The sequence below is a fragment of the Vanacampus margaritifer genome, chromosome 18 (assembly GCF_051991255.1).
Source record: "Vanacampus margaritifer isolate UIUO_Vmar chromosome 18, RoL_Vmar_1.0, whole genome shotgun sequence".
Taxonomy (NCBI): domain Eukaryota; kingdom Metazoa; phylum Chordata; class Actinopteri; order Syngnathiformes; family Syngnathidae; genus Vanacampus; species Vanacampus margaritifer.
Window position 1 is genome coordinate 3,774,366 of NC_135449.1, and position 12,836 is coordinate 3,787,201.

Genomic DNA, 12,836 nt, shown 5'->3' on the forward strand with positions numbered 1-12,836 from the left:
AGAATCCCCGCTAAGTCCCGCCTTTGCCCTAATTAAACCCACACCAGCGTGGCGGAGGTGTTTGGAGTCTGCGGACCGAGCGAGCGGACTGGACCCTGGGAGCCAGCTCGAACCCGCTCCGGCCCTCACAAAAACAGAAAGTTATTTTGAATTGAACAAGAAAACGCTGCAGCCGGCACTGTGTTGACGTCTTTTTCTTTTTTTTCCCCTCTATAGAAGGTGTCTGCTTCCTTGTTCGCCAACGAGCTCAAAACATCTCCACATCCTCACAAAGAAACTTTGCTTGCTAGGCAGCTAACTCGCCAGACCACGACAAGAAAAGTGGCCCAAAATTCATGACGAGCTACAAATAACCACTCGCCGTCCGAGGTAACTCTTCCCTACACGTGGAAATGTCTACTCGGTGACTCGGGCTTGAATTCGCCTGCTTTATTAAGCGAACAGTCGCGGGGTAGCAGCGGTAGTGCTTCCCAGAGTGCAACCACCCCCCCCATCACACTCCCATCACCTTCCTCCACCACCGTCGCCGGTCCATCCACCAACGGCTGCTGCAGGCATGTCAGGCCGGAGTGGAGCTACTCTGGGCCCGCAGCCCCTGAAGGCGACCGTCCCCTATCAGCTGGCCAGCAAGCACCGAGCCAAAGGCAGGGATGGAAAGTCAGGTATGAGCCCCCCCCACCTGTCACTCGTCATTGGAGGCAGTAAGGCAGGCTAATATGCAAAGTCGAGTAAAAGTACGGATACTTGTTTAAAACAATATTGGTAAAAGTACTCACAAGATAGGTAAAAGTACTCACACTTGATACTGAAGTAGAAGTCAAAGGAAAAAGACCGGTAACGTAAGAGTGCTGAGTCAAGTGCTTGATTTCACTGACATAAACTAAAAATAAAGAAAAAAAAAACATCATGCAAACAAAAGGCAGCTGAATCAATGTCTCCAGATCTGGGTCTTGTATTGTGTAGCATTAACATTCAAATTATGATTGACAAGTACAGAAATTCCCAAACATCGATAGATAACAGTGTTTCCCCACACCATGTTAACACTTGGACGGGCCGCCCGAGTAAACTGGCCGCCACCCAAGAAGTTTTCAAGAAAATTTAATGAAAATACATAAAAAATAAGAAAAGAATATGTAATGTTAGTTCGCCGTCACTCACTCGTGGATCTTGAGGCTCGAAGAGACGCAAGTAAGATGACCGAGAAACAACCCCCCCACCCTGTCGGAGTCCACCCACCCAAGTAGATTTGAAATTGTGGGAAACACTGAAATTAATATATTATTAGGTACTACTAATATACTTAATATGCTGTGTTTATCAGTCGTGGTAAAATAGAAACTGCAAAACTAATCCATATTCTTGTCTATGCTTTATTCATTCTTGGGGCAATAATAATAATGAAATCCGTTTAAGATAATAAAGCATCTTACCCATTTGTTAATATATGTTATTCAGATGATATTAAGAAAAACAAAAATAAATTATTTTAAGCTACTGAACATGTCATAGAGGGATGTAACGACAATCGCAATATCGTGATTATTAAAATTGCCACAATGTCAGCGCTTTGGTGTTCATCTTGTCTACTTTTTAACGGAGTTTTCTTTTTTTCCAGACAAAATTATTTTTTTTTCCAGTAAAAAGAAAACTGAAAAAAAAAAAATAATAATTTTTGTTATTTTTTCCATACAAAAATTGTGTTTTCTTTTTCCCAGTTTTGTCTTTTACTGGAAAAATTATTATTTTTTTGTTTTGAGGAAAAAAGAAACTCCAAACTCAACTTTGTCACAATATGATTGTCGTCATGTCCCGATATTTAAAACAGCAAATCTTAAAAAAAAAAAAAAAGAAAAAAAGTGTATTCAAGGATCATCTCAAAGTAGAAGCCAAACGTCTGTCACTTTTTTTTTTTTTTTAAATGCACATGCTTCATAGACGGATGTCCTCTTGCGCGCTCTCAGCCATTTCCAAAGTATTCGGTGAGATCGGTTGGAGCTACAACCATAAATGGCCGAGTCCGAAGCTGCATGCGTAGCTCGGAACGAGCACGCACGACGTCGTTACGGCAGATGGATTGATGGGATCGAGAACCATTCATTAGCATGATCCACCTGGAAGACGCAGCGACAAAAAATCCTTGAATACACCTTTAAAAAAGACAAGGTTGTATTCCATTTGTGTTTTTTTTTTTTTTAGCACCCTCTGGTGGTTAGTTTATTAGTGCCGATTAATTTTAATTAGGACTGTTTTGGCCATTGCGGCGGTTATCACTCCCATAAATGAGTCATACCAGCAAATAATTTTCAACATCTGCCCCCCCCCAAAAAATTACATTTCGCTTGCTTCAACCAAACGCTGCATCGTGAACTACATGGACCATGATGCTTTGCGCCTAGAGCACATGACATGGCCAAGCCTATTTCTTTGTCACTGCTGTTATTTATAAAAAAAACGTAATATTATACTCCCCCCCCCCCCAATGTGAGCATTTTTTAATCACAATCGAGCAATTTTTCTTGCACAATAACGAGTGTACATATTCGCACATCTAAAAGTCTTGCGGTTCATTCAAACTATTCTCGAAGGTTATTACAGTCAAGCCAGTCTTATGTCAGCTTCAAGTCCTGACTAGAGTCAACATTTTAATGTTGGACTCCTCATTCAAGTGGCGTCCAGTATGATGTTTATTGACGCCGTTTGTATCCTGATGACAGCTGGAAAGGCCAAAGCGCAGCAGCAGCAGCAGCAGCAGCAGCTGAGCCCCGGCATGAGGCGGACGATGTCCCTGGACGCCATCATCGGCCCGTACCTGCAGGGCCACTGGCCAAAAGAACCAGAGGGCAACTCGTGTCGGAAGGACAAATCCACTCAGGTCAGATGATTGAGATGGCGCCACTGTACTTTTTTTTTTTTTGGGGGGGGGTGACATTTTTATCTGCTCTAAATTTTTCTTTTGTAAATTACATCCGGAGAAGAGTGTTTGTGATCATTTTGCACTTTTCGAGAACCACAGCCTTGAACACGACTCTGCTGCGCCCATCCTCTCCGCCCGCTAGCTTCCTTTTTGTGCGTGTAGGCTTACGATATGACTCGTCTCGGCACCCCTTTTTTTTTTTTTTTTTTTAGAAATAACTCAATTCGGTCCAGGCCCAAACCACCACACTCATCAACACGCTGCACTGTCTAGAAACAAGAGATGCTAACCAGTTAAGAATGAAACTGAAAATGAGGTAAACCGACTCGCCTTTTTGTCTCGAGACATCTCGACGAACTTGTAATCGATCGAGTGGCAACAGGAAGGTCACCGTGGGCATTTTCTACGTATCCTTGGAACTATTAAGTTGTGTAGTATATAATACGTCATAGCATTACTAATTGCTCACTAAAATTTAATGTCAGCATGTTATAATACAAATAGACCAAACGGTGATATTTAAGTTGTAGTGCTTGTATGGTAAGATCGAATACTATGTTTAACAAAAAAAAAAAGGTGAGTGATATTCAACTCGGCATCGCTCACGGCACTTTCCTTAGTTGTATATCTGTAAATAGATGAATATTTTGCCGTCAAAAGTCCTTCCTTCATCTTGTTTTTCTTGTTTAATAGTTTGTCATAACAGTGTCAAGGTCACTAAAAAAGCTTTTTTTTTTCCCCCCCTCATTTATCTTCGAGCGTTTTCATTTTATGTGTTGCGTTAGCGTTAGCAACTATTTAAAAAAAAAATAAAAAATCACTTCACTCGAGGAGGGGTGATTTTAAGTACAAAGTTTTTTAACTCTTTGACTGCCAGACGTTTTCAGAAAAGGGATGCCGTGGGTGCCAGCCGATTTAAGCGTTTTTGACTGATCTTTCAAGGTCCACATAAAATGATGTGTTTGGACTATGGAAACACACATACTACCAAATGAAAGATTGGACTCTCATCTTTCATCAGGAAAAAAAAGTTTGTTTCTACCTTATTCCGTTTTTCAGTAATCAACAATAGAAAATGGTTAGTTTCACCTCTGTTTTAAAAAAAACGTATTTTAACGTCTTTGGCACTCCTCCATAGGATTTTGCTAAACGTTATTTAACGTTTTTGGCAGTCAAAGAGTTAAAAAGCAGCTTGTATCTCAAAATTTGGAATTTGGGGCACTCGCAACTAACATGGATTTTATTTTGTATTTTTTTGGGCCAACCCGATTCCGATATTTGATAGAATAAAATTCCAATAACCAATTAACCGGCCGACGAATTAAAAAAAAAATAAAAATAAATACAATGAATACATTGGCTTGTGTACCTAATGAAGTGACCTCATTGAACATCATTTTTCCTTGTTCACAGACTCCCAACTGGTCGGACAAAACGCCGAGCAGGAGCGACGACAACGCCGACGACGGCGGCGGCGTCAACCACAAACGCTCGGCATCCTGGGGCAGCATTGAACATCTCCAGGAAGTCAGCAACTCATTCTTATTGATCTCTATCCAATGAAATGCCAATACCGCCGTATGTGTAGAAGGTTTTCCGGCTGATTGACTGAAGGTAACCTCTTTCCGTTGCAGGTCACCAAACTAAAACAACAACCGCTGCAGCAGCAGCAGCGCAGCAAACCTGCCGTCTCAGGGGGGCAGGAGCGAGACCGCCAGCGTGGCTTGGCTCTCGGGAGCTGTAACCTGGGAACCGCTCAGGTGCTCCTTCGCCACGTCGTCAACATGCACATACTGAACAACCTCATTTTTGTCAGGGAGCCACGAAATCGGTGCTTTCAGAGCTTAGATTTATCGCGAACGAAATCTCCAAAGTTGAAGCGATCAACTGCAACTGCCACCTCCATCTATTTTCTTATCGCTACTGCCACCTGTTGATGAGAAATGGAATTGCACACACCATTCTTCACAAACCCGGATCTAGTCTGAAAATTATTGGCCAGATCCTTGCAGGAGGACCCGTTCTGAACAGCTAAGATTTTAATCGACTAATTAGAAGATGTTTCATTCATAAACGGTCAAATATAAAGGCTATTGTAAAGAACATATTAATTGTGATTCAGTTACTGGTTTGGTCTGTAATGTGAGGAAAATCGGCCAAAATGTTGGCCCCTTTGCTATTTGTTAGCGCGTCGACTGATGCGTTGAGAATCGAGCGGCGCAAAGTACAAAAAGCGTTTTTACCAAAATGTCATGGGAAAAATCCATGTATTCATAAAAAGTCAGGCCACCTTTGCCTCGCTTGGGCACATCGCAGGAAATGAAAGAACTAAAAAAAAAAAAAGTGAAGCAACAGGAAGGCCACAACATCACACTGCTTCTGCATTTCAGCACAGCTGTTGCATCTTTTTTTTCCTTTCATTTTCAGGTTGTCTGCTCAGCCGATGTTGCGCTCGTGCTGCTTTTGAACATTTATTTTTTATTTTTTTTGCTGCTTCGTGAAATTCCTGCGATATCTCTGCACATGCTGCAGTCGTGCTCAGGAATTTGCTTTACAAGCACTCCCCTTTGCATGAAAGGCACATCAGAGACGATTACAGGACTGGACAGCCTTAAATGGCGTCTGTTTAGAAGATGGCGTCCAAATCTGACTCGTGTTGTGTCTTCAGACTCAGCCCATTCCCATCCCGCTGGCTCCCCTGTCCACGCTGGTGCCTCGGCTGCGCTGCAGCGTGGAGGGCCTCAACCAGGAGCTGGAAGGCATGTTCGTCTGTCAGCCGGGACATCGTCAGCATCAGGTGATGCAAAAAAAATGCGCATTTTTCACACGCTGCTGTGCTCATACGCCGAATGATGACGAATCACGTCTCAATTAATTCACAAATTTATTTCATGGCAACCCGGGCGCCTTTGGATGAACGCGCTGCTTATTTTTCGGTTGTATGAATAGCAACAGGTGGTTGTGACTTCTGCCACCTAGTGGCCAAAGCATGTAATTGTTCTGCCTGTCATTGTAAGTCGCTGCCGTAGATAAACAAAGGTGCATTATTTTCTAGTAAATTTTTAAACCGAGTAACTGGTGGATAACTCCTGAATCGGTGATTGGTGATTTTTTTATTTATTATTATTATTATTATTTTTTGTTTTGTTTTTTAATTAACGTGAACATCACATCAACAAAAAATGTAAAATAGGAAAGTGCAAATTTTGATATTGCGATATCACTTTAAAACCAATAAATGTGAATAAATTATAGATCTGTCAAAATTAATTGATCATCAAAGTAAGTATTTTGATGTTTCGTTTAGAGCTGTTTATTAATTTAAAATGATCCAAATCCTCTGCTCTCAGCCTCTCAACAGTAATTACGACCTGAGTATCTACTGCTTTGAGGTCCCTATTGTTTATTATTATTATTATTATTAATAATAATAATAATGATAATTAATATTTTCCTCTGTAGTGGTTTTAATTTTTGATTACCTAAACAAAACTATGCACACACTTCAGGCTTACAGAACTTTTAGAATTATTTTTTTAATTTTGTAGTCATTCTTGAAAGCATAATGATTTTTTTTAAATCACTTAACTACTAAATAAACAATTTGAAAAAAATTATTTTATAATACACTTCCAACGCAAAATGAAATTTTATCCTATTAATCAATAAACTAATCAATTCTAAAAAAATATTTAGTACTGATTCCCTTAAGGCAAATTCAGTCTGACACCAGAAATTAACTTTCTGTTTGGATTCATGAAACGGCACAGTCGACTCACCAGGCCGAGATGAACATAAACGGAGGCTGAAATGACTTCTTTTTTTTTTTTTTTTTCTCATTCTGTAATATGACTAGCTTGGCTACATTTGATTGTGCAAATGGATTTGAATGTTAATGGTTACATTGGATTGGTAAAACTGTGGCAGAAGTCTCTCTGACGATCCAAAACAAAATAGATTGCGCAAGCAATAATAAATAGACGCAAATGAAAGTAGTGAGTGGAATGTAGCTTAGAGTAAAAATGGTGTTTGTTCTTAACAAAACTAATCGGTGTGATCAAAAATGTCTGAATGCATCTAATGTCCTTGTGTTTCCTGTTCCTGCAGCTTCTGGAGGTTCCAGACGGCCACCGTGCTCCCGCCCCGCCACTGAGCTGCAGCAGTGGCTCTCAAAGCGACCCGGCTTCCGTGACACCCCCCTCGCCATCTTCCGCTTCGCCCTCGCCGTGCTCCTCCCCCTCCCCCGCCTCCGCCTCCCCACCCTCCGCCTCCCCACCCATATCTGAAGACGCTCCTCCGGACGTGCATAAAGGTCACTTCAGTCCCAAACTCCTTGACTCCTCCCGCGACCCCCTTTGTTTATTTCCCGTCGTCTTGAGCGCAGGATTGGATCTCCTGTCTCCGGCGTCATCCCTGAGCGAGGTCGACGCCTCGCTGGCGATGCTGATCTCCACCTCGCCCGGACGCAACAAGAGCTGCTGCTTTCAGAGAGAACCTCCGGAGGGATGCGAAAAAGTCCGAGTCTGGGAGGAGACCAGGTGCGTGCTCTGGTTTTGTAACCTCCGTCTGTGTGTGTGATAGGCCCGGCAAATATGATTAAAAAATAATAAAAAATTGTTAAGCATTTCCTAAACGTTCTCTAACAGTCTTAATGGTTTTCTAGACAGTCTTAATAGTCTTTCTTGTCGCATTGAAAATTTGAAGTTGGTCAAAAAAATGTGATTTTAAAATATTGCCAGAACAGTTAAAGGTTTTATGATGCCTGGAACTAAAAAATAAAAAGTACATTATAGTTATAATGTAACATTAATCTGACCGCTAACTTACTAGCTTGTAGCATGGAGCCATAGTAGCCACTTGTGGATATACTGTCATTGTGTGTCGAGTTGTTTTTCATCAAAAAGATGAGGGGAAAAAAATGTATGTGAAATAGTTTTAGATCTGATATGTTCAACATTATATGCTGACAAAAAATATACAAGGGTAAAATGATTGTCTTGACTAAAATGTTAAGTTGTTTTTGCAATTTATGCCTAAATCGTCTCCTCGTGATGCAAATGGTTCGATTTTTTTATTTTTTTTTTTATTTAATTTTTTTGTGTGTGTGTTTCCTAAAAAATCTGAAAAAAATAACTTGGGTGATTTATTTTAAGAAGGTATCTATTTAAAAAAAATTGATTTCACGTCAGGGTTCATTCCGATTTGCAGTGTTTCCTAAACAGTCTTAAGAGTCTTTCTTGTCGCAAGGAAATTGTGAACATATCGTCACCCTCTTAAAATAATTGCCCTATGTCATTTGTTTGTGTGCAAATTTCTTTTCTTTTTTTATGCCTAAATCCTCTCCTCGTGATGCAAATGTTTCAATTTTTTTTGTTTCCTAAAAAATCTGAAAAAAAATGACATGGGCGATTATTTTAAGAAGTCGTCGATATTCAATAAAAATGGTGATTTCACATCAGGGTTCGTTCAAGGTCACATGTTAAATTTCCTTGCGACAAGAAAGACTATTAAGACTGTTTTAGGAAACCATTATGAATGTTTAGGAACCTTGAATGAACCCTGAAGTGAAATCAACATTCGTTAGCGTCGCGAATGTTGACCACCTCAGTAGTATACGGGCTGAAAGTATAATTAGTTCCAGGCATCATAAAACCTTTAACTTTTCCATCAATATTTTAATGTCAGTGTTCTTAACTGTCATAAAAGTGTAAAAATTTGCTACATTGAAAACAACTTGAAATTTCTCATCCTATCCTATTTTTATTATTTTTTTTCTCTTTTCCTTTCAGCACTTCAAGCCACCAAAAGCCAGTGCCCGTCGTCTCCTCCTGCCCAGACCCCAACAAGGTCAATTTTACCCCCCATGGGGGCTCCGCTTTCTGCCCCGTCAGCCTCCTGAACCCGCTGCTGCCCTCCATGGACCTGCTCTTCTGCAGCCTGACCGTCACAAGCCAGGGGGCCACCACGCGCACTCCCTTCGATCCTCCCGCCGCAGGTGAAGGCGGCGTGCGCACCCACACCGTTTAATCAAAGCTCACATTTTTGTTACTCTTGCTTTGTTTTAGGAAAGCTACCTTTTCAGTTTCGGTGTGAAATGTTTATTGGAAGAAAAAATAATTCTTTATTGAAAGTAACCAATCCAAAGAGGAGCTTTTTTTTTTTTTTTTTTTTTTTGGGGGGGGTGTGTGTGTGATCCAAAGATTTACTTTTGGCCAAACCCGAGTGCGGGAGGTGCGATGCTCTTGTGAATTGAACTTGTTGAAGACATGTTGCTGCTTGACTGACACACACACACTCCTTTTGGTTATTTATCTGGTTCTCACCATCCCGTTTGTTTGACCTCGCACCGCCGGCGTACAAAGCACGACAAATCAGTTGGAGTCTTTTCATTCACACTTTGATGATTGCTGGCTTCAGAGTGCAAATTCCTGCTTCCAACAGTTTGTGTATTCAGGAGTGAAAGGAAGGAAACATGTTCACATGTTGTTGGGTAAAAAAAAAAAAAAGAAAGAAAGAAAAAAGTTTGTCTTAACGGTGTGTTTGTAGACGTAGTTGACTACCTAACGTCATTTCCCTCTTTTCTAGTCGGTGTAGTTTTATTTCCTGGTAGACACATTTGCACAATCTCAACTGCTACTTTTGCAAATTATTTTTTTACATTCACTTTTGTACTTTTGTAAACTAGTTTCATTTTTTTTTTTTTTTTTTTTCAAATAATCTGCAAAATAAGCTTTAAAAAAAAAGAAAAAAAGAAGCCTGTTACTTTTAGTTTTATCTGTATAATCAAGACAGGTTGTGAAATATTGTATCAGGTAGATTTTTGTTGTTAATTTTTATTTGCACTTCCAGGAAAGGGTTTCCATAACGTTAGTTTGGTTTTGTTTATGTGCATGTGGATGGAACATTAGTCAGACCGTTTCTAGTTTTCATATCCAGATGAATCGTTTATTGGCTGAAATGTTTTTTCACACCCCTCCCCCACCAAAAATGGCTGACTTTCAATGCGGTGAGTAAGTGTGTGGATGCTGGGGGTGGGGGGGGTTCTGTCATCTCAGGTACTGTGTTCTGTCCACATAAATGACACCATTGATACATGTAGCCATGTTGTGCTGTATTAAAAGTGGAAACGTTCAACACTGCTTCTGTGCTAGTGCTGCTGCTTATGTAATTACTTTTCTCACGTGTGTGTGAGAGTTTCTGTTATGGTGAACTTTGTGGCTGCCGTGATTGGCCGTTACCTGAAACTATGACGTCATTTTTGGCCAACAGGAAGTGACAAAATGACTGCCCCCTGAGATGGATGGGGAAAAAAAGATTTTGCTGCAACTCATATTCCACAAACAAAATATTAATCTAAATGTCGTGTTTAGACCAAGGGGGGCGCATACAACATATTGTAAAGAAAAATGTTTGGGTTAACGTCTCCTATGTTTTGGGAATGCTGAGCGATGGTCTCGCTGTGCCTGAATGCCTTAAAATGGGCAGACTTGAGGCCTGTGGCACATAATACGTCACTGTCAGCAAACAGTGCTCAGATAAACATGCAAATGTCTTCCCTCGTGGCTGTGAGCAACATGGGGATGACGGCAAAGCACCGGAGGCCGAGTAAATGCGTTGATTTATGGAGGAACAGGAAATGAGACTGTTATCTGGAATTAAAACGTAAGTGAAAGTATTTAGATTTTTGTCTCAACCTTCGACTAATTGATTTAACCTTTTCTGCCCTAATTTGTGATTTAAAAAAAAATGAAAACATGAATAAATTCTGTACTAATGCCAACACAGGTTGAAAATATGACACAGCCGCGTCACAATTATCTCTTCATCTTTTTAATTTGTATAATGGCCCCCAAAACTGGTTACTCACTACACAAATTTAAACTGCGGACGCATGCATCACCAGCTGTTGCCTTCGACGCGTGCTGATTGGCTGAGCTCCAAAGAGGCGTGGCGTCTACTTCATGGTCCTTCCGGCCTGTGGGAAACGGTAAATTTGCTCCCCCGCACTGAAACCTGCTGTCAGTACAAAACAGCGTAGCCGTTTCTTAATCCACGCACCCGGTCAGTGTCACCATGTCGATGATTAGGACCGTCGTTAAGCAGCTCAAGAACCATCCAGCTGTGAGTGTGTATCTCGACGTTATGAATTTTATTAGATATAATATAAAGAAAAAATGACCCGGTGACATTGAAATGTGGCGCGGCTAAAGGACGTCCTTGCTCAAAGCCACGCTCACTTGTGATGGTATTTAAGAAGAAAAAAAATTACAATCGGGTTTTAGATTATTAGAGGCATTTGAAGAATAATGGCAGGCGATTAATCGTATCATGTATGATCATATGGCTTTCAAATAGCCTCATGACAAGTGGAGATTCTGAAATGTATTTCACAGTCTTATTTGCTTCCATCTCAACACCGTGACGCTTTTTTTCCGTACCAAATTGAGAAAATAAAAATGCTATTCCCGAGGCATTCGTGATAGCTCCACGGCCATTTATGTTGCAGCCAGCTGCACGTATGTATTGTCCCTGTACCGTCCTTTATGTTCTGTGCATTCCCAAGATAAACATGACTCAAGGCCTGCACTTGTATATTTACGCAAGGACAAAACATATTGACAGACGTTTTTGCGAAATCTGACTCATTACCATGAAAATGAGAAACATCCGTGAGCTTTGTGTATCATTACATTTTCTAATTTCTAACCTTAGGTGGCCTACAAAAGTGCATACACGGTTTAATTCGGTACTTTCTGCCATCTAGCGGTAAGAACATTTAATTGTTCTACCTGTCACTTTGCTACACTGACATAGAAAAATATTTCTCATGACACTGATATGCCACATTAACTTGATGGGAATTACTGCCGTACATAAACCAACGTTGGTGAACATATAAACACAAATCAAAAGTCCCTTTACCAAGTAATTTTGTCTGCTTGATGATTGATCAAATAAAACGCGGGGTCCCAAATTTAGCGTTGCATTTAAATTCCCCTTTTCCTCTTCAGCTCATCCCCCTGTTTGTCTTCATTGGTGGTGGGGTAACCATGAGCGGGCTGTACCTTGGCAGACTGGCGCTGAAGAATCCTGCTGTCTCGTAAGCCCTTGGGATGACTCCCCCTCCATATCTGTGTTCAAAATAATTGCTCGATTAAGAAAAAAATACATATTTATAAGTTGTTGTGATTAAAAAAAGATCCATTTTCTATTTGTTAGTTGGGATCGCACGAACAATCCTGAGCCTTGGAACAAAATTGAGCACAATCAGCAATACAAGGTGAACGTTTACAAATGAAGACAATGTTGTAAAATGATTTGTTTTTCTGATTTTGCTTTATTTTTGTTTGAGTAAAATGATCATTTTGGTTTTATTCTGTAATTTACTGACAACACAGCTCCCAAGTTCCCAATCCAAATATTGTTATTTAAATGTAAAATAATAATTATTCATAACTCATTTTCTTCCTGCTTCTTTTTCACGGAGCTCGACACAAGCAACAGCCTTTTTACAACACAGAATAAAGCCATATCTTCATTCTTATCTTGCCTCAAAGTTCATATCACCTACTTACTTGTGTATGTGTGTCTTTCTAGCTTTTCGCAGTAAACATGGACTACTCCAAGTTGAAGAAGGATAGGCCTGATTTCTAAGACCATCTGTGATACTGTCGTCCCCCCATGGAGGATTTGCACAATGCTGACTGAAAATATGTGCTGCTGTTATCCAGTCAGTTAAATGTGAAATAAGGGGGAAATCATTTGTTTATCAATGAGTGTATAAATAAAGACAGGCAAGCACCTGTTTGAGTAATTGGGAGTTTATTTTGAACTTTACTGTGTTGTAAATTATTAAAAAGTGTTGAAATCACCCTTGTCGTTTTGTTGAACATTGAATATGCAAAATACAGTCAGTTGT

At 40.3% G+C, this 12,836-nt stretch overlaps 1 protein-coding gene across 4 annotated transcripts; it reads left to right on the top strand.

The window, feature by feature from the left end:
- Positions 1 to 43: 43 nt before the first annotated feature.
- LOC144038912 (cytochrome c oxidase subunit NDUFA4-like) lies at positions 44 to 12,788 on the top strand. 4 transcript variants are annotated; one of them, XM_077551775.1, is made up of 12 exons: positions 45 to 369; positions 438 to 662; positions 2,718 to 2,875; positions 4,331 to 4,444; positions 4,552 to 4,677; positions 5,586 to 5,714; positions 7,025 to 7,229; positions 7,302 to 7,455; positions 8,707 to 8,912; positions 11,929 to 12,017; positions 12,137 to 12,197; positions 12,515 to 12,788. In XM_077551775.1, exons 2-11 carry the CDS (start codon positions 557 to 559, stop codon positions 12,158 to 12,160), a joined length of 1,311 nt encoding a protein of 436 aa, XP_077407901.1. In that variant the 5' UTR covers positions 45 to 369; positions 438 to 556; the 3' UTR covers positions 12,161 to 12,197; positions 12,515 to 12,788. The 4 variants fall into 4 exon arrangements, with proteins under 4 accessions (XP_077407899.1, XP_077407900.1, XP_077407901.1 ...); XM_077551773.1 differs by having other exon boundaries at positions 44 to 369; positions 7,025 to 7,455; XM_077551774.1 differs by having other exon boundaries at positions 44 to 662; positions 7,025 to 7,455.
- The last annotated feature ends 48 nt before the right edge of the window (positions 12,789 to 12,836 follow it).

Excerpts from the sequence above, each read along its gene's own strand:
- LOC144038912 (XM_077551774.1), top strand. The coding sequence starts at position 557 with ATGTCAGGCCGGAGTGGAGCTACTCTGGGCCCGCAGCCCCTGAAGGCG. Across the intron at positions 2,876-4,330 it reads GGAAGGACAAATCCACTCAG|ACTCCCAACTGGTCGGACAA; the intron begins GTCAGATGATTG and ends CCTTGTTCACAG. Across the intron at positions 4,445-4,551 it reads GCATTGAACATCTCCAGGAA|GTCACCAAACTAAAACAACA; the intron begins GTCAGCAACTCA and ends TTTCCGTTGCAG.